The sequence below is a fragment of the Gymnodraco acuticeps genome, unplaced genomic scaffold, assembly GCF_902827175.1.
Source record: "Gymnodraco acuticeps unplaced genomic scaffold, fGymAcu1.1, whole genome shotgun sequence".
Classification (NCBI taxonomy): domain Eukaryota; kingdom Metazoa; phylum Chordata; class Actinopteri; order Perciformes; family Bathydraconidae; genus Gymnodraco; species Gymnodraco acuticeps.
The window spans coordinates 757,773-782,790 of NW_022991168.1; the positions used below are offsets into that span (position 1 = coordinate 757,773).

Genomic DNA, 25,018 nt, shown 5'->3' on the forward strand with positions numbered 1-25,018 from the left:
AGACTGCGACTGAAGCGCACAGGGTAAGTGCAGTACTGGCCGCCTTACCTATCTCCTCAGCCTCCACTGAGGACATGGTCTTCGACTGCTTGAACATTTCCACCATGGAGTTGGACAGCAACGCTATGTTGTTCGCCGCCACTGACGCCTGGAACGCACACTGGTGTATGCGGTCGGTCTGCCGGGCGACAAACCGATCTTTGGGGGCAGCCAACATGGGTTGCCATCCGGTAACCGTGCTGGCCTGCTTAGCCCCAAATAACGCAGTGAGGTTCGGCTCTAGAGGAGGCACGGTCGGAAACCCCACATCCGTGAACCCCTCCACTCTCGTGAGGGGAACGTATGTTCCTACCGGAGCCTTCATTGCCCCAGTGTCCGCCGCCGCCCCCTCTTGGTACTTCCTAATGGCCGAGAAGCGTGGCCAGATCGGGTCACTCCTGACCCTGTGTACCCAGGAGAACACCCCGGACATATCATCCGGAGGCGAGCTCTCCTGAGCTAGGGGAACGGGGAGATTTCTCCAGGCCTTAGAGATAATCTCCGGGAGTTCCAGGAGAATTCCGCCAATCGACGGCAGAGCCGTGGTGGCGGAGATAGGGATCACTGGATCATACGCCGGACCTACACCGGGCCCCATATCTGTCCCCTCCGTCCGGAGGGGAGAGATGATGGGGGAATCACCTGGTGATCCATGAATGGAGGGGACGTAGTAGTCCGACTCGTGCCCGCCATTCGGATCCAGGAAATCAATGGCTTTGTCCACGGAGTACACCTCCTGGACGGGCCAATCATCCTCGGCCGCAGCAGCAGCGAGAGCATCCGCTCTCTGCTGTCTGAGGGCCAGAGGGAGACGGGCACAATGTGAGCATGACACCCGGGAGTGAGAGGAGCGTTCGCATGCTCTATTCCCAGGCAGGACTCACACTGTGAGTGCCTGTCAAAGCTCATAATGTAGCCCGACCCGCATACGAGGCAATCCCTGACGCAACCTTGACTTTCCTGCCCAGTCTCCATCTTACCAGAAAAACAAAGCTTTTTAGTAGGAATGTTTGCTTTTTAGTAAGTAGCTCTGAAATGAACTTGTTTTGCCTGACAAAGCTTCTGCAATGGAGTGCTGAAGAAAAGTGGGAGCAGATTGTAGGTCCTACTTCCTATTTATACGGAAGTAAGGCCGGAGGTGGGGCCCACGTCATAGGTGGGCGTTGATTAAGTCTGTCAGTGCAGCACACGTGCAGTGGGATTACCCAATAGCGATAGCCTTAGAGGGCGAAGCCTTATACGATATAGAACGCAATTATGGCAGAAGCAAAAAAGCCCAAAATATATAATTTTCACTCCGAGTGGGAGGATGATTATTTTTGTATCTGTACCAATTCAAAGTCCATCTGTCTCATCTGCAATGCGAGCGTGGCTTTATCGAAGAAGGGTTATTTAGGAGCGGCATTTCAAAACAGTGCACAAACGCTACGAGACGGAATTCCCTCCTAATTATGCCCTACGCTCCCAAAAGGGGAGGGGCCTGAAAGGACAGCTAAATGCACAGCAGTCCATTTCCACCAGGCCCAACAACAAGAGCAAGGCTGCTACCATAGCATCTTATCATGTCAGTCACGTTCTTGCGAAACACATGAAGTCTTTCAAAGACGGCGAAGTTGTGAAAGAAGCATTCCTGGAGGCTGCCGACGCGCTTTTGGGGGATAGTAAAAATAACAGTAGCATTTCAACAGGTTTTTGATATAATAAAAACTCAAGTTAGATACCGTTATTAATCAGCTGTAAGTTTTAGTTTGTTTGAACTTATTCATTATAATTATTGTACAAAATGGTATAAGAATTCAAACTTACATTTATTATAGTCTATTATCAATTCAGGTTAAGAAACTAGTGTTGCTAGCATCCTATTTTAAAGGCATTTATTTTTATACTCTACTAAAATGCAACAACAAAAAAGGGTTTGATTCTATTCATGTTGTCTTTTTTATTGCACTTTGGCAGCAGATTCCTCAGTAGCTTCAGATCTGAGTTGTCTTATTAGTAAGCCTAATTTATACTTTTGTAGCAACACTATTTTTATATAATGGCAAAGAAGGGGTTCAGAGTATTTTCTTTTTGTTCCTGTGTCATATGTGGCAGCACTTCAATGTTTCTTGAAAACGTTACCCACTGTAGTATGTGACATGTGGATAAACTCCAACTCAGTATCAACAACTCTGTTGTGTAACTTCAGTTAAATACTTGTATGTGTGCAGATTAGAAAGAGGTAAGATAAAGGATCTGCAGTATTTTATGAAGTATTAATCGTACAAAGGTCAGTTTTATACAAGTAGAAGTGTGTATTTACCTGGTAGTAGGCTGTCAGTAATGGCTACGCCTCTCTATTTGGACTGGTAGATCTCGGCAGACTGGCAACTTTAAAAGTAGCTCTCGGTTAAAAAAAGGTTGGGCACCCCTGGTTTAGATTAAGGCCCAATACCATCCCACACTGGAGTGTCCCTCTTCTTTCAAACACAGCTGCTGTTTTGTTTGTTGCACATTTTAACACACCTATACACACACATACTTTACTGATTACTCAACTAGACAATGGTTACAGTATTTTATTTACTTATTTACTTAAAGACCAAAATGTTCCTGTGGAACTGTAGAGTTCTTAGGCAATGCATAGCATAAAGAATAACGTTGAATTTAGAGGCAAAAGGAAGCAGGAAGATGCTCTCAATGGACACTTTTAGTTGGATTTCCAGTAGAAAGCTTAAGTTAATGCTTGGCCTTTTCCCACGCTGGCTGCTGATGCTGTAAAGTTTGATCATAAGACCCTGACCTGGCCAGTTTATGCAAGTTGGAGAAGATTCCTTCTGGGACGCTCTCTATGAGGTTATGGTCGAGGCTGAGGGTGTTAACGCTGACCAGCAGGGCGATGGTGTCCCAGGGGATGTCCACTAGGTTGTTGTAGCTTAAATCCAAATCCTCGAGTGTCTCCGAGAAGTCCTGCAGGAGGGGACAAAGGCAGAGGCTTTGAGTATAATAAAAGATTCCGGAGCGCTTTTACGGATTACGGCCGCTGGCTGGCGGTAATCCCAAGGTCCGATTCAAATTTAGTTGGGTTTATTATAATAACGACACACACATAACGTTTTGCAGCTGTGCAATTCAGCAATTAACAAAGTATTATTTGTACAGGTTGAGAAAGAAAATTAGATAAAAGGAGTAATCAAAGGTTGGATGGATTGAGATCATTGTCATTATCAATGTTGTCCACTCAAAATATTCCCTCTAATTTCCTTTCAAGAGAAATGCCTGAAAATGCTTTAGCTCAGTTTTAGCTTGGATCAACCAGTGTAAGAAGCATATAACATGTAACATTTTCGCGTTGTGTACTTGAGTTGTGTGCTGGTTAAAATGTTCAAACTTTAAGAAATGTGTGATTTTTAATTAAAAGGTAAAAGTCTGATTTAGGAATGACTTGGACTTGATAGCACATTTTTATTTTGTTTTATCACCTATGTTTTTGTATTGTAAAACAAACTGAATTTGACTTGTGCTTTGCAACACAGAACTTTTACAGAGAAAGGACAGCATAATTTAATGAAAAGGCTAACAGTTGTTTTTCTAAGGACCGAGGACCTGAGAATCTTTTTTCGAAAAGGCAGACAGACTGATTTAAAATAGTTACATTTGGGGAATTCATTTTTCATATTGGCACCACACTTATTACTTTTACCAAGGGCATTATCATTAATATTTAAAAATAAAAACTCATAAACCAGTTAAAAATAATGCTTTTGTTGTTTGCTTTCATCTGAAATGCACAGACACCACATATTATAGGTATACATGTCAATAATAGAAGCGTTTCAAGTTGTTAAAAAACAGCTTTTTATTTGTTCACAGATATTTACTAAATCAGAGGAATTGCCCTTCTTTCAGTCAATGTCAATAGAATCTGAAATAGAGTGACTTACCCAGTGAGTGTTTCACTGTTGTTTCCAGAAAAGGTTTTTTGGTGTTAGTACCTTAATTGAGATTGTTTAAACTTTGTCCATATACAATCTAAAAACGTTTGTAGTGCACTATTTTTCTTTCTTGAATGTCTACATTTACCTTAAAAGAAGAATTTTGTATTTTTTTCACCACTGCGTGAACAAACAAACTCAATCATGATGCAGTTATACAGTAGTTTGTGGTTCAAAGCAGAGCAGCAATAGTAGTGCAATTGTTTTATAGCAGTTTAGGCATATCATCTGTGTGTTTATTTGAATGAAAAAAGGAGAACCATCAGTTTCAAGATGTTTTGTTTTGGTGTCATGCATTTTGAGAGTGACATTGTTGATGAAGTGAATTCCGTTACAGTACCTGAAAGGCTCCCTCAGATATGCTGTGCAGCTGGTTGTTGGCCAGGATGAGGTGCCGCAGGTTCACAAGGCCCTGAAAGTGGGAGTCATCCAGGGTGGTGAGGCGGTTGGCGTCTAGGTGGAGAGCATGGAGGTCCTGGAGGTCAGCGAAGGCATAAGACCTGATCTGACTGATGGTGTTTCTGCTCAGGGTCAGGTGGATCTAGACATGCAAAGAAACATGAGATAATTGTGTAAATTACATGACATTAAAAATACTCAATCAAATAGTGGTGTGCCCCTGCAGAGGTCCAGACTCTGGCACTGGGTCAATTTCAATCAGCCGGACCCATGGAATGGAAATGTGGAATCACGTGTGTGAAGGTAGAAAATCATGCAAGTTAAACATTCTTTCCTTATCAATTAATAATGTTCACATGCCACTGTTTTATTCTGCACACTATTGTTTCATTGTGCTTATTTTTAATCAATAAAGCACCCAGCTGTTTGTATATTTAATAGATTTTATTATTTGTCCTGCAGTTAGTTTTTCTTTATATATTTCTCTGCTTAGTATGTATGCATAAAACCTTGTGAACTGCAGTCATCTTTACTTTATAGTCCTCTTAACCAATCACTAAGCACCATCACCTGACATGCATTGCCCAACACTCGTTCACTTAACTATGTTTGAACAATATATTATAGGGCCATATCTATAAAAAACGAACTATTTTAGCCCTCAAAGTCAACTTTATTGTCAATCTCAATATATGTTTGTACACTTAGAAAGATCGAAATACTGTTTCCCACAGTCCCGAGGTAGAAAAACACTCCCACATTAAAATGCAAGAACACTCAATAATTTACAAAAAAAACACAAAATAACCGTTTACTTCAAGTAAGCAGGATATATTGAAAAAAAAAAAGTTGATGTACATAGTGCAAATGGGAGTGCAAAAATGTCCATAGCAGCGTAAAAGTGACTGGTGCTGGCTTTTTTTTTTTGTGAGTGTGGGGGGTTGTTAAAGTCCCGGTCCAGTGGGGGCAGGGTGGAGAGGTGAGATAGAAGGGAGAGAGGGGAGGGGGGAAGAGAGAGTTCAGCCTCCTGACAGCCTGGTGGACGAAGCTGTTCTTTAGTCTGGTTGTGCTCGACCTCAGGCTGCCCTGTTACTAAAGTGCTGATTCTTAGTCTGTAGCTTCAAATGTAACCCGATCTCCCCCTCCATCCTGGAGCACTGTGCTGATCAGTTGTCCCCAGTGTTCACATACATTTTCAAAAACTCCACCATCGTCCTGGTACCGAAGAAAACAAGGACCACAGGATTAAAGGACTACAGACCCGTCGCCCTGACCTTCGTGGTTATGAAGTCCTTTGAGCACCTTGTCCCACCTTAAAACCATCACTGACCTCCTCCTGGCCCCCCTGCAGTTTGCCTACAGAGCCAACAGGTCGGTAGATGATGATGTCAACGTGGCTCTTCACTTCCTCCTTCAGCATCTGGGGCCTAATTTATAACGCCTTACATAGGATTCACGTGGGAAGGTTGCTTACGTAGTACAAAGCAAACAAATAGGTACAGACATTTTCCGACATTTTCCGATTCACAAAACACGCCTGTTTCCCTTTATAAATCACAATCAACTCTAAATGCGTCGCAGCTTTTGCGGGCTTCACATAACGCTCCCATATTTGCCTATTAATAGGCAAAGAAACGCCCATTCATTCATTCTGACTGACTGCCTGAAGAAGATGCAGGAAATGACGACAGAACAGCTAAAAAAGACATCTCACACCGTGTCAGATTTTGGTTATTTTGGGGAGGTCGAGATAAATCATATTGTTTGGTGGATGCAGTTTGAACCAGAGTAGCAGCATGGAGGTCGGATCGTCACCGGAGTGGAGTCATGACGACTGGATCTGAATTATTGTTTTGTATTTGGTGGTTTGTGTTCCAGCTGTCGATCAGCAACTATATATCCATAATCCACCAGTTAAAGGAAATACAACTAATGTGTTGTGTTATATTAGCTGTACAATTGACCACATATGTTGTTCTTAGCTTCCATACCTCCTGTGTTTTATGAGCGACTTATCAAGTCTTGGCAAATGGCACAAAACATGATTAAAAGTGATAGTATATAAAACCATGCTCGTATCTACAACCTATGCATGCAAAACGGCGTCAATTTAGACGTAATTCTGTCCTCCTGCTTACCGCATCATTTATGAGAAAACATTTCATAACATTAACACAACATATTCGAGGTGGTTTTAAATAACATATCCGTATTTATTTATTTCTCCAAGTTATGTTTTTGTGTGCACTGAGGAGTCTCAAACAGGCGTTTGTTTAATCATTTTAAGATTGGCTTTAATCAATGTTTGAAAATGAATTCTTCATATATGATAAATGAGAGGTAACATTTTATTTATGGTATTATTTCCACATATTTCTCTCCATTCTTCCTTCTGCCAACGGTGTCGCAGTTTCTCGTCTCTCCCGTTTTTGTGCTTAGTGCGTACGCATGGTTTAGAGTTTGCGTGGAAGACCGCACGTTTTCCCGTCAAGTTAGTATTTTATAAATCGCAAACATTGCATAGAAACTGGCGTACGCCATTTTTTGAGCGTATATCCCTTTATAAATGAGGCCCCAGGACACAGCAGGTACCTACGCCAGGATCCTGTTTGTGGACTTCAGCTCTGCCTTCTACACCATCATCCCGGCTATGCTTCATGACAAGTAAGTATCCTCTTTACTGTCGATTTGACAGTGATGTCTGCACTACTCATCAACACCAGATTATCCTTGTTGATTACACAACATTGATTGGTTTAAATTGTGTACAATGCTTTTGTATTTTTCCCCTTCAATTCGGAGAAACAAATATGTTTTCGGAGTTTAGGATGGCAGAAGACACTACAATACCCAGAATCCTCAGCTATCATTTGGGACTACACCATGTGCTTTGCTTGACAAACCCTGTGATTAGTCCTCAAGCTCTGTGATTGGATGTTGGAGTGGCAGTGCACAAAGTTTACACGAGCGTCAAACAACACTTTGAAATGGAATGAATCCCATCGACGGCACACTATTCAAAAGAGGAATCGAAGGTGTCCTACCCCCCTTAGGTCACAGGCTCCTCCAACAGTGCAACACAATAAAACAGATACACAGAAAAAATAGTGCAAGTAAGTACAAAAAGTAAAATAGTAAAAAGTGAAATAGTGCATTAAGAGTCTATATACAAGTGATTGGAATATGATATATTTGACAAATAATGTATAAGTAGCAGCCAGATGAATGTTATGGACGTTGTTTTAAAGTTCAGGTGTTTCATAGTCTTATGGCCTGTAGGATGAAGCTCTCCCTGAGTCTGGTGGTTTTAGTCCGGATGCTGCGGTACCGCCTGCCAGACGGCAGCAGACAGAACAGTTTGTGGCTGGGGTGATGGGGGTCTTTGATAATCCTGTGGGCTTTTATAATCCTGTGGGCTTTCTTTAAGGTTAACCTGGTATTTTTACTCCACTACATTTATTTTAGTTACTTTACAGATTCTGATTAATCATGTGAAATATAAACAACCCTTAAATCAGACTTTAGTTACACCTGATTAAAATTCAGGGAAGGTGATTGTCAAGTGCCAACAATGAGGCGAGATATTTGATAGTTGGTGCTTGAGAAGACAAAAAATGTATCTGCAGATCCCTATAAAGCATATTCATTACTCGTTATTCTCCAATCGTTCATCAAAAACTGTATATAATGGCTATTTTGCACATCCCTTTCAAAAATTTCCAAAGGTTTATTGACATATCATACACATCTACGGTGTAGTTATGCAATGATGACAAACTTGGGTCATAGGTTCCTCAACAAGACATCTATCAATATGTGTGTACCTCCACCATTAAACTGTCATATTCTGCACATTTCTTATTCTATCTACATACATCTTATAAGAGTATAATAAATATGTATAATATCGGTTAAAATAAGTGCTTCAACATAGTTGATTGTCAAGTCCCAAAACAAACCATGCAATATATTAAACGCTAAGTAGTTTGTCAGGCTTAATATTTAGCAGATACCCCGAAAGCTTTTTGCTTACATTTAAAAGAAGACCTTAACATAAAGTATTATTTAATGTTTAAATAAAGCCTAATTAGTTTGTCTGTTTTGCACATCCTCCTATTAATATCTTTGTACATCCGGCACTAAACTGTTTTATTCTAGATATAATTTACAGTATATTCTTGATATGTTCTATTCTATATTTCTATCATTGACCTTCTACGTTCCCACTATTTTGTATGTACTCTTAATATTTAAATGTTTTCATAAAATATATTCAAACACATTCAAAAGTGCTTTACAAAAATGAAAGACATTAAGAAAAAGGCATTTTAAACAGTCATTAAAAAGCAACACAATCTACCTGCATTGCAATTACTCTATAATAATATCAAAACTAAATATTACTACTAACTTCATTGTGAAATTAAAACAGAACGGTAAAAGAATAGTTTCCGGTCTATTCTGAGGCCCGATTTCTGTAGATAAATAAAGAACTACGACAGATGTGTAATATTTAATGCAGGCTCACATTGCCTTTAGATGCCGCCGACATGGACCGATGCGGTGCTTCCCTGAGCGTGAAATACCGCCGCCGATGGGAATACATTGCAATCAGTTGAAAGCTCTTTGTATCCGTTTATGAAGCTGAAGGAGACTCGGCGCGTCACAACTGCATGCCACGGGACCCTGACCAAGCGTCACTCCTGGACGTTCAGGGAGTGATAGTGTGTTGCCAGCAGAGGATGTTCTTCCTGAGGCAGCTGAAGAGATTCAACCTGCCAAAGACGATGATGGTGAACTTCTACACTTCCATCATCGAGTCATTCCTCACCTCCTCCATCACCATCTGGTACGCTGCAGCTACAGCCAAGGACAGGGCTGCAGCGTGTCATCCGCTCTGCAGAGAGGGTGATCGGCTGCAATCTGCCATCCCTCCATGACCTGCACACCTCCAGGACCCTGAGGGGGGCAGGAAAGATTGTGGCCAACCCCTCCCACCCTGGACACAAACTGTTTGTCCCGCTCCCCTCTGGTAGGAGGCTGCGCTCCATCAGGACCAAAACCTCTCTCCACCTGAACAGTTTCTTCCCCTCTGCTACCGGCTTCATCAACAAGGCCCGGGACCCCCTGACTGACACTGTACCTCAGCCACATCATAGACCATTACATTACATAAATGCACAAAATGTATACAATATAGCTAGTGAAGATGAGGAGTGCGTTCAGCCACAGACTCATCCCTCCTCTGCACAGCACCAAGCGCCTCAGACAATCCTTTGTGCCTGTAGCCATCAGGCTGCAAAATCAAGGGGTCAACAATGTGACACAAGTACTGGACATAAAATACACAATGTTTTCACACATACATGTAAATATATCTAATATGTATATACAGGGTTCCTGCATGTTTCGCCAACTCAAATTTAAGACTTTAAGACCTTTTTAAGACCACTTTGAAAATAATTTAAGACCTATTTCACAGCAACAAAGTATGAAGGAAAATTGCTATGAAAGAAGAAATAGGTCCCATAATTACTTACAAAGTAAATGTATTCATGTTCAACATAAGAACAATGACTGAACATAACAGCATAACAGTACCGAACTATGTTAGTGTGTTAGACAAAAAGTGTGTGTGTGTGTGTGTGTGTGTGTGTGTGTGTGTGTGTGTGTGTGTGTGTGTGTGTGTGTGTGTGTGTGTGTGTGTGTGTGTGTGTGTGTGTGTGAGATGAGCTATATTCAGAGCTCTGCTGCCTTGGCTACAACCTTTCATCGTTGCTGTTGTATGATTGGTGTTTAACTACGGTATTTAGTGTCTACAGCACCTCCGCTTTTAAGGTTGACGTAGACCCAAACGTCACCCGGAGGTCCCCCGATGTTGTTGCGGGAGCTGCTGCATTAGCTAACGCTACATTAGCAAAACAAACGTACATTTTTTTTGCAAAAGGTGCAGCGGGCTTCAAACACGTTCCCCTCCACTGGTTTTAACCAAGCACTAAATTCAATGTTTTCCAACCAAATACGGTTGAACTTACACTTCCCCATATTTATTTGTAAATTGATTCAAATACACATGAGTTTCTGACTACCGCTAGCTGAAGCTTGGTTGCTAGGTTACTAGCTGGGTGTTTGTGCAGATACGATGAAGTATAACATATTTCTACCGTGAGTTATGTGCTAAATGCGTCTGCCCGAAGGCACAGAGGGACCTAGGCCCAGTGAGTTTACGGCCCAACTCCTGCAAGATCTACTCGGTCTTGACAACAAACCCGTACTGGACCGAGCCCATCGTACCCTACGCATCAGGCCCAAAGATGGGGAACTCCCCATCCTCTTGTTATCCGTGTTTCAAGTTCGGAACCAGATTATGCGCCAGGCGAGGGGAGCGTCTCCGCTCTTATTTATGGGGAGGAGAAGTCTATTCTTCCCCGATTTCACCCCAACGGTGGCTAGTAAACGGGCCACTTGCTAAAGTGAAGAAGGAGCTTCATTCCTCCCGAACATTAAGTTTGAACTTCTCTACCCGGCGACGCAACGCATCACCCTACCCGGAGGACAGATACACAGGTTTGAAGACCCGGCATTGCTGTCTGTCTTTGTTGAGAAGAACATTAAACAAGTTGTAGCTCCGGACACTGTTTAGCCGATATGCTAACTGAATTTAGCCATTGTTGTTAGCCATAAAGACCACATTTCCCAGGGTGCCTTGTTCCAGTAAAGTTGTCTATGGTTTGCGGTTGCAGGCTTCTACTGTTTTGCTTTACACATCCGTTATCTATAAGGTTTTACTGTTATTACTTGAAAGCACCTTTTGATATCTAAATGGTTATGATTACTGTTGCTGTGAAGTATTAAACACATGTGCCACCTTTAAATTACGTTTGTGATTGTTTGATGCTGTCTTTGTGGTGGCTGTACTCCTCCAGCCGTCTCCTTTGTGTTTGTTTCCCCCTGTCTGTGTTGTTTGTGTGGGCGTGGTGGCTGTCCCTCCTGGCTCCCGGCTCAACCTCCACTCACCTGCTGCAATCAGCTGTGCACCCTCCCCTTCTTTTCTTGCCCTCCAGGATTATTCTCCAACCGCCGTATTCCCGTCACCAGCCGCAAGGTCCTCGCCACTCCAGCTGGATTCTACTCCCCGCACCTCGTCCACTAATAAACCCTTTTGTGAAAACACTCTGCCGTGTCCTGCGTTTGGGTCCTCTCAGATATCGTAACAGTCTTACTGTTCTATACGATTGGATATATGCATCTTTTGCTGTTTGATTGTGTTTATCTGGCTCAATGATTAGCTTACTTAATACGGTGCACTTTATTTGAGATTAAAACATGTCACATGTCATTAGGGAACACCCAAGTAGTTGTAAGTTGGTTATGACTAGTGATATGACAGTTAATGTTGTGGGGAGGCTTGTGCGCATCCCGTTTGGGGGGGTGCTTCTGCTGTGGGGTGGGGGGAAGGGGTATATACAGTACGTGTGCACTTGTGTTTTTTGTGGGGTTTTTTGTTTTGTTTTTTCAACAGTCAGATATTATATATTTGTACTTCTATTTGCAGTGCTGCTACAGAACGCCACTTTTGTCTTTATGTGACTCTCCCACTTCCCAGTTATGACCCAGCCTAATTTAACAGTACTGTCTTTTTCTTCAAAAGAAAAACCTGAAAGTTAGACATGAGTTAAATCAATCAGTGAGGTGTTATGTCAGAGATAGTGGTGTTTAGTTTACAGCAGCCTGTGACTGCCAATAATAGTTTAAATGTCTTCCTTACTGTAAGCAGTTATGAAATACCTGTTTGTGAAAGGTTATTTGTATTATTTATTGTTCATATAGAACCCACTGCTTTCTGCTCACTGGTGAGTTAGCCTATGAATGAGTGTTCAGCACATCAGGCTGGCAGTTCTATGGGCATTGCACTATGGTAGCTGTTATTTGCACATTGTTAATCATGGGCAATGCATCCTTAAATTGTTTAACTGTGAGGTGTTATACAATTGTACTTTACTCTGGAGAGTTTTTTAAGGTAAAAAAGGTAAACAAAGAAACAGCATGATGGGATGCGCAGTACTAGTAGAGAGAACCAAATATGTAAAGCACTTTTTTGTTAATTTATGATTTGCTGCATATAAGGAATACAACAAAAATCCTCTGTCGTACCAAATCAGGGTTGCCAACTTTGGGTACCTGGTTGGAGTGAGATTTTGATATCATGGGTTTAATTACACATATGCGCACTAAATGACTGCCATCGTGTCAGCAGCGGGACCTTAGCATATATATAGGATTTATACAATATATACAAATACACAATTCATTTCATTTCATTTCAAACCTTTATTTAATCAGATTGGTCCCATTGAGATCATAGATCTCTTTTTCAAGGGAGACCTGCAGCATATAGGTTCCACATGAAACACAAAACAATAAAGGACATCATACATTATATTTACAGGATACATTTACATATTTATAGACATTTACAAGTGCCCATAGTATCAACGAGCATTTCATTTAGCCTAGCTTTAAAAACATGCAGAGGAATGAGATTGCTCAGTTTCAATTATTGCTGAAGATTGTTCCAAGCAAGTGGAGCTGCGCACATAAAAGCTGTCTTACCTAAGACAGTCATTGCTCTTGGCACATCTTAACAATACTACATCATGCTATCTCAGACAATAGCTGCTTGCAACTCTCTGTGTTATCAGAGAGCAGATATAATACGGGAGTTTACCCAACAAAGCTTTATAAATAAACGTGTACCAATGACTGAGCCTCTTTACAGTAAGTGATGGCAAACCTGCCTTGGCATAAAGGGTACAGTGATGTGTAAGTGCTTTACAATTAGTGACAAATCTCAGTGCGCTGTGATAGGCGGCATCTAACTTGTTCAGGCAATAGGCAGGTGCATTCATATAGACCAGATCACCATAGTCCAGCACAGGTAAAAAGGTCACAGAGCCTTTTCCTGGCCTCGAGCGAGAAACGTCGGGTTACGTATGGTAACCCTTGTTATATTAGCACAGGCGGAGCCCTCTACTGGACTCTATGGGTACTACCTTACCCTGCGAGCATTCTCCCACTGAGACTTCTATAGACGTAGCCGGCCTTGGGCGGGCCTACCTGAATGCGCGCGCATCACACCGTATAAAAGCAGGCCTCACCTCCTGACTATCATCCTACACCTCTCTTCAGCGAGCGGAATAGGACAGACAGTGCCCTGGGTAGAGGGCTCCGCCTGTGCTAATATAACAAGGGTTACCATATGTAACCCGACGTTATATCTCTCACAGGCTCCGCCCTCTACTGGACTCTATGGGTACAGTGGGTGGAGCCGCGATGTATACGCGCACTGTCGTCCAACAACAATATTCCACCCTACTGCCCCTGACCGGCTTTTATGGTCAGCAGCTGCTGCCCCACATTCTCCTTTAACTCGGTTGTAACCGAGGAGAAATCTGGGCTGTGGCTGACAGAGCACACCCTGCTGCGCTTACCTCGCAGAAAGTGTGCTCAAAAAACAGTGCCGGGGGACCCCCCCCCCCGCCCATAGACGGATGGGGAGAGCCCCCTCGGCCCCGAATGGGCTTACTACACGCCTGCCTCCCTGAATCCCTAAGGATAACAGGGAGAGCGTCAGAGCCCACGTCCCACACTCAAACACTGACCCCGTGCAGAGTGTGTGGACTAAAGTGTGGAGGGCTACCCCCAGCGAAGGCGCATTACGTCCGGGGAGGGGGTCAGATGCCAACTGACCCACAACCCCCCTCCCCCCTACCAGTCCTGTGTTGCTCCCGCAAGCACAGACGAGGAGAAAGAGCCCGACATGTCCAAGAGATAAAACCGTATGAAGGGGCCTGGCGTCGACCAAGACGCCGCTGTGCATATATCCTCCACACTCCCCCCGTTGAATAAGGCTGTTGACGCAGCCACAGCCCGTGTGGAGTGTGCACGAACCCCCATGGGGCAGGCTCTCCCTGCCTGTCCGTAGGCATGTGCAATGCACTCGCAGAGCCAGCCTGCCAGGCGTTTCTTGGACAGAGCTTTCCCTGATCACCCCGCCCCCGAAGCACACGAATAGCTGTTCGGTGCGTCTAAGGGCAGCCGTGCGCTCCACATAACATGCTAGCGCACGCACCGGGCAGCGGAGGTGCAGTTTAGCTTCCCTGGTCCTACCATGGGGGGGAAGACTAAAACCCCCTAACTGAATAGCCCTTGACCTGAACGCACTCCTTAGGCTCTTGGGCACAAAGGAGGGGTTCGGTCTGAGTCTCGCGCCGCTCTGGTCACCCCAAATCTGTAAACAGCTCGGGTGCACCGACAGAGCAGTTAACTCGGACACTCTTTTGGCTGACGTTAAGGCAAGAAGCAAAGCTGTTTTCCACGACAATGCTTTCAGAGAGGAGAGCTCCAGAGGCTCAAACGGCCCCGAGGCCAGAGCCTCGAGCACTAGGGGCAGGTCCCACTGTGGGGTGGAGGCGTGCACTACTGGGCGCAGCCTCCTGACCCCCTGTAAAAACCGCGACATCAGTGGTTGACTAAAGGCTGACCTTCCGCCAAATCCCTCATGGCAGGACGAGATGGCTGCTGCATACACTTTCACTGTTGAATGCGCAAGCCCTCTGTCCACCAGTAACTGTAAGAAGGATAACATAGAGCCTAACTCACAAGATAGGGGCTCTATTCTCCGCTCCTCACACCATCGCTGGAATCCTAGCCACCTTGGCCTGTAACAGGCTGTGGTGGATCCAGCTCTAGCTGCCTGGATAGACTGAATAACACTATCAGACAATCCACCCTGTCTCAGCCTGTCCCTCTCAGGAGCCAAACCTGGAGAGGACGGCCGAGAGTGGGTAACGCTCCGATTGCACCTGCCTCTTGAGACATCGCCCCCCAGAACTGGGGAACCGCCCAGGGCTGGCCCACCTTTATCTGTGTCATCTCTGAGTACCACGGCGCCCCAACGCGATCCGGAGCCACTAGGATGACTGACAGACGTTCTCGCCTCACTCTCCTCAGGAGGGGGAGAATGAGACGCAGCGGTGGAAAGGCGTATAGCAGCTTCCTTCGCCATGGCTCGTGTGCAAACGCGTCCACCCCCAAGGGTGGGTCGTCGCTCCGAGCCACGGAGAACCACAGGGCACAGTGGCTGTTTCGCCGGCTGGCGAACAGATCCACTTCCGCTCTCCCGAACTGGGCCCAGATTTGCTTCACCACCCTCGGGTGAAGCACCCACTCGCATGGCAGGGGGCCGCTCCTCGACATGAGGTCGGCCCCTCTGTTCTCCAGTCCCGGGATATGGAGGGCTCTCAGAGATAACACCACCTCTGAAGCCCATAACCACAGTTCCTCTGCTGTGGTCAACAAGGCGGCAGATCGAACTCCGCCCGGCCTGTTGATGTAAGCCACTGTGGTGCTGTTGTCGCTCCTGACCATTACATGCCTCCCTTGAATTAGGGGCCTGAAATGCTGGAGGACTAACACTACCGCCCGTAGCTCTAGGAGGTTGCTGTGTCGAGACTCTGTTAGAGCCCAGCGCCCACCTATAGCCCTCTTCAGGCAGGTCCCTCCCCATCCTGTTCTGGATGCATCCGTGAACATTGTGATGTAGGAGGTCCCCCGTCCCAGTGGAGACCCCCTCCGGAGGTGATCCGGAGACCCCCAAAACCGGAGGTTGCCCTCCACTGAGGGGGGGATGGTCACCAGCCGCCGCCTGTGCCTCTTGGGATCCAAGCGCAGGCTGGAGAACCACCTCTGCAGGCGGCGCATATGTAGTAACCCTAACGGGACCACCATGTGAGCAGCCGCCATGAGACCCAATGTCTGCATGACAGTAAAAGCTGTCACTATTGCCCCCTGTCGCAGCCTGCGCACCCCCTGAAGAAGGGACGCACGTCTGCTCTCTGACAGGGTGGCGCGCGACGCGCCTGCATCGAGCACCACACCCAAATACAGCGCCCGTTGGTGAGGTATGGGGGTGCTCTTTTTCCAATTGATCGCAAAGCCCAATTTGGTCAGGTGTGTGATCAATTGTGCTGTGCAAAACATTGCCTGTTCCCGTGACCCAGCCATGACTATGAGGTTGTCTATGTAAAATAAAACTCTCATGCCGTGTGCGCGCAGCGGTTGAAGCGCTGTGGCCACACATTTGCTGAATGTGCATGGGGATAGGGAATAGCCGAACGGCAGCCTGTTGTACTCGTAGGCTATTCCCTGGAAGGCAAAACGCAGATACTTCCTGTGCTCTGGAGCAATTTCTACATGAAAGTACGCGTCTTTCAGGTCGATGGTGGTGAACCAATTGCCCGGCTGCACAAGCCCCAGTAACTGTTTCACAGTCAACATGCAGAATTTCCTGCGGGAAATGTGGCGATTCAGGCCGTGGAGATCTAGAATAGGTCTGAATTCCCCTGTCTTCTTGAGAACCAGGAAGTACATGGAATAAAGATCCTCATCCATGCGCTGAGGGTGCACAACAGATACGGCCTGTTTTTGCACCAGAGCCTGAATCTCTGCTGCGAGGAAACCCATCTCCTCCTGAGAGACTAGATTCACTTCTCGCATGCCCATAAAAGGGGGTGGGACGCTGCAAAACTGGAGTGAATAACCCCGTCTCAGCGTCCTGTCCATCCACTTTGATAGTACACAGCTGAGTTTCCATTCCCCATAACACTGTGTTAAAGGGCATGCCCTCAGCTGTGGAGCCGCAGCTATAAAGCTGTGGTACTCTCTGGCGACCCGTCCCGCCGCAAAACTCCCCGTGAAGGGAAGATTTGCCCATGGAGGGTCGACACAGAAAGGGCCGATTATTTACTGAGGACCTTAGTAGTAGTACTGATACTGTTTCAATCACATTAGTATGCAAGAAAAGTGACAGCTGGTGTGACAGGTCACACCTCTCCCTACTTATGTTAATGAGCTAAGTCCCGCCTCCCTTTGTTCGTGGTGGATGTCCCACCTAGGTATGAATTCACACGTAGGTGTGAGATCCTTTGATGTGAGGGGTGAGGTACATCACACGTAGGTGTGAAATGCCCTCCTGTGTAGTGCTTTTGTTAGAGATCCTTTTGTGTCATGTGAAAAGCCCGGGGCTAGCGCTTTTGTTGTCTAATTCTTTGATGTGTTGATTAAGTCTCTTTGTGTTGCCTGGCCCCTGTCCCCTCAGAGTTGTATAATCTAATTATGAAGTCTAGTCCTTTGACGGGAGGTGTTATAGCAGGTATGTGTGACTTCACACTGGTATGTTATAAGCCTCTGATGTTAATGTAGGTGTTGATTAAGTCTCTTTATGCTGTCTGGCCCCTGCCCCTCAGAGTTGTATAATCTAATTATGAAGTCTAATCTATGAGGTGTTATAAACCTCTGATGTTAATTTAGGTGTCTCTTGAAGTTAGGTGAGACTGTCTACCAGCCCCCTCCTAGCCTCTCCCCCCTTCCGGGCTATGACGCAGGCAGATAGTGGGGGGTGGAATTATAAATATGCGCAAACTAATTAAAAAGACAGCAATTCCATTCACCTTTTCAAAAAAAGAAAAATGGCCAAGAGACGCCTCGAATGGGGGTTAATCAGTCAGCTTACCGCATCCGTCCGGAGCGTCAGTCAAACGAATGCATCAGCAGCAATGCGGGGGTCTCTGTGCACAAACTTATCTCGCGCCCTCTTTTGGTCATGCGCGCGTTCATGTGTGTTGGAGGAGGGGCTCTGTGAGGAAGTGGCAGAATTTCCCCGGTTTGACTGCAAATTCTCCAAATGATCTAACCCTTACCTTAAAGAACAATTCACACACACACACACACACACACACACACACACACACACACACACACACACACACACACGCACGCACACACACACACACACACACACACACACACACACACACACACACACACACACACATACACACACACACACACACACACACACAACCATATGTTAAGTAAGACACTCTCTGTGAGTTAGTTTTTAAAAAAGAAATAAACTCTAATTAAATAAAACAGCCATTAATTTTCACTCACCAAGACATCTAAAACGTTATTGTCCTCTCTAGATTTGATTCAGGGTTTGTTTTAAATGGTGTGTGCTGGCTAAGGATGTTTATTTTCAAGTTTTTGTGAAACTGCTAAAGACGTATCTGTTTTGCAAAGAGGTTATTTTCAAAAGATCTTATTTAGGTTTTAATAGTGATACCTAAGGATATTCTCTTTTAGTATATGGATTTGTGAACTAATGTGTAATTACCTTTATTAACTATAATTGCACAGGATCATTCTAAGAAGAGTGAGTGAGAGGGCTAATGAGCCAGCACCATACCTCCTCTATGCATTTTCTTGACCTGTATCTGATCTTGAAAAACTTGACTCTTTTAAAAAAAAGTTATTTTTCATCCATCATTTTCAACCATGCAGCAAGAGATCAAATTTAAGAATAAGTAATAGTTTGTCACGATTTTACGGGAACTAGTCAGTGCACGATGTCACATCTTAAAGACAGCTTGAACTGGATAAATGGTTAGTCTTTTTTCAAACATACCGTACGTTCTGCATGTTAGTATATCTGGCCAATGGATTTAGACCCTACTGCCCTAGACGCATGCCCTCAATAGGGAAGTCACGCTTTGGGAAGAGGTGTTTCATTTCACAGATCCACCTTGATTGTTGTTGGTGAGGGGTGAAGGAAGGGGGACGGGGGAGGAAAATTCAGAGGATGAAGAAGCAGAAAACATAACTTGTTTTGTAAAACGGACAGCACGTCAGTTTCAAGAAAGACGACACCGTGTTTATGCATGACATGCAAAATATCTTGAAGCCCTGTAAAAAAAAAAAAAAAGGTACAAGTATATTGTGTTGAAAATATCGCAAAAAGTCGTAATTTTGTATAATGTATTAGTTGCATGTTGTATTTTGCTAGAAATCACTATGTAGTTTTTCAAAAAATATAATGGAAAAAGGAGAGAAAGACAAAAACAAAATATCACAGTATGTTGAAAAATATGAAAAAGTAATGTGTTCAAAATAACATGAAAGAAATCAAAGTAATGCTTCTAAAAAACATATATTTTAGAAAAGTAATGTTAGTCATGTCAAGTTATCAAGACTGCTGTGTTTAATCGAAACAGTGTTAAAATCACAAACATAAAGAAAACGAATTCCTTACAAATTAATGAATATTTTACCCGGTTAAAAAGGTTTGCATCCATTAAAGTGTAACTAAAAGTATCTTAGTAACACAAGAAAAGAGAATAAAGCATTAATGTCAACAAAACTGGATTGCTCCATTGAAATAGCGTTAAAATCAAAAAGTGCCTTTAAAGAAAATGTATTCAGATAAAGTATTTTATTTTCAGAAATGTTTAAGGTTTTGCATACATAAAAAGTGTATCTTACAGTTCCTTTTGTGAGAGAATTACACACAAATCTGCAGAGTGTCACTAAAAAGTTTTACACAGGGACTGACATTCTGTAGGGGGGTTTCACACAGACACAAAGTACTTCATGATCTACTTTTTCAGCTTTTATACACAAAAGTGTATCTTTCAGTAACTTTTCTCAGAGAATTTAAGCATAAATCTGTCAAATGTTCAAAACAACTTTGTTTCACTGAAATAGCCTCAAAATCACAAACTGCCATTAAGAGTCAGATTCTTAACCAAATCTACTAATACAAAGTACTTAATTATCTACTTTTCAGCTTTTATACACAAAAGTGTATCCTTCAGTAACTTTCTCAGAGAATTTAAGCATAAATATGCCAAATGTTTCAAAAAACAGCCTTGTTTCACTGAAATAGCCTCAAAATCACAAACTGCCATTTAGAGTCAGATGCTTTACGGAATCTAATAAAACAGAGTACTTTCATGGTAGTGGTCAGCTTTTAAAAAATAAAAGTGTATCCTTCAGTAAAGTATAATGGAAAAAGGAGAGAAAGACAAAAAACAAAATATCACAGTATGTTGAAAAAATATGAAAAAGTAAATGTGTTCAATATAACATGAAATAAATCAAAGTAACGCTTCTAAAAAACATATATTTTAGAAAAGTAATGTTAGTCATGTCAAGTTATCAAGACTGCTGTGTTTCATCGAAACTGACTCTAAATGGCAGTTTGTGATTTGAGGCTATTTCAGTGAAACAAGGCTGTTTTTTGAAACATTTGGCATATTTATGCTTAAATTCTCTGAGAAAGTTACTGAAAGATACACTTTTGTGTATAAAAGCTGAAAAGTAGATAATTAAGTACTTTGTGTCCGTAGATTTCGTTAAGAATCTTTGACAGATTTATGCTTAAATTCTCTGAGAAAGTTACTGAAGGATACACTTTTGTGTATAAAAGCTGAAAAGTAGATAATTAAGTACTTTGTATTAGTAGATTTGGTTAAGAATCTGACTCTTAATGGCAGTTTGTGATTTTGAGGCTATTTCAGTGAAACAAGGTTGTTTTGAACATTTGACAGATTTATTCTTAAATTCTCTGAGAAAGTTACTGAAAGATACACTTTTGTGTATAAAAGCTGAAAAAGTAGATCATGAAGTACTTTGTGTCCGTGTGAAACCCCCATACAGAATGTCAGTCCCTGTGTAAAACGTTTTAGTGACACTCTGCAGATTTGTGTGTAATTCTCTCACAAAAGGAACTGTAAGATACACTTTTTATGTATGCAAAACCTTAAACATTTCTGAAAATAAAATACTTTATCTGAATACATTTTCTTTAAAGGCACTTTTTGATTTTAACGCTATTTCAATGGAGCAATCCAGTTTTGTTGACATTAATGCTTTATTCTCTTTTCTTGTGTTACTAAGATACTTTTAGTTACACTTTAATGGATGCAAACCTTTTTAACCGGGTAAAATATTCATTAATTTGTAAGGAATTCGTTTTCTTTATGTTTGTGATTTTAACACTGTTTCGATGAAACACAGCAGTCTTGATAACTTGACATGACTAACATTACTTTTCTAAAATATATGTTTTTTAGAAGCGTTACTTTGATTTCTTCATGTTATTTTGAACACATTACTTTTTCATATTTTTCAACATACTGTGATATTTTGTTTTTGTCTTTCTCTCCTTTTTCCATTATATTTTTTGAAAAACTACATAGTGATTTCTAGCAAAATACAACATGCAACTAATACATTATACAAAATTACGACTTTTTGCGATATTTTCAACACAATATACTTGTACCTTTTTTTTTTTTTACAGGGCTTCAAGATATTTTGCATGTCATGCATAAACACGGTGTCGTCTTTCTTGAAACTGACGTGCTGTCCGTTTTACAAAACAAGTTATGTTTTCTGCTTCTTCATCCTCTGAATTTTCCTCCCCCGTCCCTCTTCCTTCACCCCTCACAACAACAATCAAGGTGGATCTGTGAAATGAAACACCTCTTCCCAAAGCGTGACTTCCCTATTGAGGGCATGCGTCTAGGGCAGTAGGGTCTAAATCCATTGGCCAGATATACTAACATGCAGAATGTACGGTATGTTTGAAAAAAGACTAACCATTTATCCAGTTCAAGCTGTCTTTAAGATGTGACATCGTGCACTGACTATTTCCCGTAAAATCGTGACAAACTATTACTTATTCTTAAATTTGATCTCTTGCTGCATGGTTGAAAATGATGGATGAAAAATAACTTTTTTTTAAAAGAGTCAAGTTTTTCAAGATCAGATACAGGTCAAGAAAATGCATAGAGGAGGTATGGTGCTGGCTCATTAGCCCTCTCACTCACTCTTCTTAGAATGATCCTGTGCAATTATAGTTAATAAAAGTAATTACACATTAGTTCACAAATCCATATACTAAAAGAGAATATCCTTAGGTATCACTATTAAAACCTAAATAAGATCTTTTGAAAATAACCTCTTTGCAAAACAGATACTTCTTTAGCAGTTTCACAAAAACTTGTCATGTCTAGGAAACTAATAGTGAAAGTGTATTCTTTATGTTAGTTTTGTCATGTCCCTTTGCCTGTGCTTTATGTTTATTCCCTTAATTAATCATCCCTCTCATTTCAGGCCTCCACGCTCCCCGCCCCCTTCTGTCTCCTGCGTCCTTGATTGTTTTCCTCGCCCTGATTGTTTCCACCTGTGTCCCCTTTACCTGTGTATATATTGTGGTAGCTTCCTCCTGTTCATTGTCAGTTCGTTGTCTTACTATGACCCACGTTCCAGATTACCTCACGGACTTCCCACGGATCTACCTCATTGATCACTTGCTAGTTTTCCTCGAAAGAGTATATTTGTTTTCCTTGTTTTGATTACTGTGCTAAATTCCAGTAAAGTCTTTATTTTTTGAGAACACTATCTGAGTCGTGCAATTGAGTTCATGCCTCAGAGTCTCTCCTTGACAGTACGAACTGACCATTAAAATGAACTCAGCCGACTCAGACCAGCTAAAGAATGCCATCCGCTTTCAGGGCCAACGTCTTGGGCAACAAGAAGAGCAGATGGTCGCCATACAGCACGGAGTGCAGCACCTATCCAACAGCCACGGGGAACTACAATCATCGGTGACAACCCAGGTGAATCTGCTGGCAGCTGAGGTCCAGCGTGTGCTCACTCACCTGCAGGCTGCTTCTCCTCCCACAACTCCCCCGGTTCCGGCGGCGACCGGTTCCGATCCCAACCGGTCTACTGAGCCGCACAGTACTTCCATGCGTCTGGCTCCACCCGAAAAATACTCCGGAGACTCGGAGGGCTGCCGGACGTTCATTGTGCAGTGTGAGTTACACTATCACCACCAACCGGCTGCTTTTCCCACGGACAATTCCAAAGTGGCTTTCATGATCTCCCATCTCTCCGGCCGAGCAGCAGCGTGGGCTACGGCAGAGTGGTCCCGAGGCTCCCCCATCTGCGGGTCTCTGGAAAACTTCATAGACACTATGAGAAAGATCTTCAATCAAACCACGCCGGGCAGGGAAGCAGCTCGGGCTCTGATTAAGCTGAAACAACATCAGCGGAGTGTGGCTGACTACGCCATCGAGTTCCGGACTATGGCAGCCGATAGCGGCTGGAACTCCGCTGCATTGTTTGACGCTTTCGTCATCAGTCTCTCGGATTCCCTACAAGACCAGCTGGCGCCTCTCGATCTGCCCGCTGACTTGGACTCTGTCATATCCATGGCAATACGGATAGACAATCGTTTGACGGAGAGGAGAAGGAATAAATCCAAGGATGCGGTTGATCCGCCTCCTCAGAGGAGACGCTCGCCGCTGGATACTACTTCTTCTTGGAGGCCCCGTCACCCCTCACCGGCGTTCCGGACAACAGCGCCCCCTGGCTCCGTGGAGGAGCCAATGCAGTTGGGCCGCGCCAAGCTTTCGATGGCAGAACGTCAGCGTCGATTAAAGGAGGGTCTGTGCTTCTACTGCGGGCAGCGCGGACATCCACAAGCGGCTTGTCCGGTAAAAGAGGAGGCTCACCAATAAAGAGGAGTACGTTGGTGAGCCGGATCTCTTCTTCTGACTTTCCTCCTCGCACCCTGACCCGCATCCAAGTAAAAATCAGAGACAATGTGGTTACTCATGGTGCACTCATTGACTCAGGGGCAGACGAAAGTCTAATGGATTGGGGTTTAGTTAAAAAATTGGACATAAAAACTAAACCTCTACCCCAGCCTCTTGAAGCGAGTGCTCTCGATGGGCGGCTGTTGTTTAAAGTGACTCACCAAACAGAGCCTTTAGAAATAAGATGTGATGATAACCATCACGAGACAATGTCATTTCACTTGTTTAATTCAGCCCAACATCCACTCATTTTGGGGTTTCCCTGGTTGAAACTTCATAACCCTCACATTGATTGGCAATCTGGGAGGGTGGAGGGGTGGGGAAAGAATTGCAGATATCACTGTGTTAAGCAGGTAGCGGAGATTGACAGAAGAGGTAACACTGGGAGGGTTAGGCAGGGAACTATCCCAGAAATATATTTTCCTGATGTTCTTTCAGTCCCTTCCTGCTACCACGATTTAAGTGAAGTATTCAGTAAATCCAAGGCTCTGACTCTTCCGCCTCACCGCCCCTATGACTGTGCTATCGACCTGATTGCTGGGTCTACAATTCCTAAGGGTCGACTATATGCTATTTCAGGACCTGAGAAAGAGGCCATGAAGGACTATATTGATGCCTCCCTCAAAAAAGGCCTTATTCGCCCTTCCTCATCACCAGCAGGAGCGGGGTTTTTTTTTGTTGGGGAAAAAGGATGGGTCTCTTAGGCCCTGTATTGACTACTCGCATCTCAATGACATTACGGTTAATAACCGGTACCCCCTTCCTCTCATCTCGTCAGCCTTCGAGCAGCTTCAGGGAGCCAAGGTTTTCACCAAGTTAGACCTGCGTAATGCTTATCATTTAGTCAGGATCAGGGAGGGTGATGAATGGAAGACGGGTTTCAACACCCCTTCAGGCCACTATGAATACCGTGTAATGCCATTTGGATGATCAAACGCTCCTGCTGTGTTCCAGGCTATGATCAACGACGTGTTGAGGGAGTTTCTGAACCGTTTCGTTTTTGTATATCTGGACGACATTCTGATCTACTCCCCTGACCTTGACACCCATAAACAACATGTCCGCCAGGTTCTACAAGAGCTGCTCAAGAATGGGTTG

At 43.6% G+C, this 25,018-nt stretch overlaps 1 protein-coding gene across 2 annotated transcripts in view; it reads right to left on the minus strand.

The window, feature by feature from the left end:
- The window catches only part of si:cabz01090165.1 (uncharacterized protein LOC100333421 homolog), a 493,854-nt gene that overhangs the window by 103,537 nt on the left and 365,299 nt on the right, over positions 1–25,018 (minus strand). For both annotated transcript variants that reach the window (XR_004571211.1, XM_034237616.1), the window contains exons 5-6: positions 4,354–4,554; positions 2,822–2,988 (exon numbers count right to left, since the gene is read on the minus strand). Coding sequence is in view for 1 of the 2 variants with exons in the window: in XM_034237616.1 (XP_034093507.1) it covers positions 2,822–2,988; positions 4,354–4,554 (368 nt within the window). In the remaining variant the exon portion in view is untranslated. The remainder of the gene's footprint in view (positions 1–2,821; positions 2,989–4,353; positions 4,555–25,018) is intronic.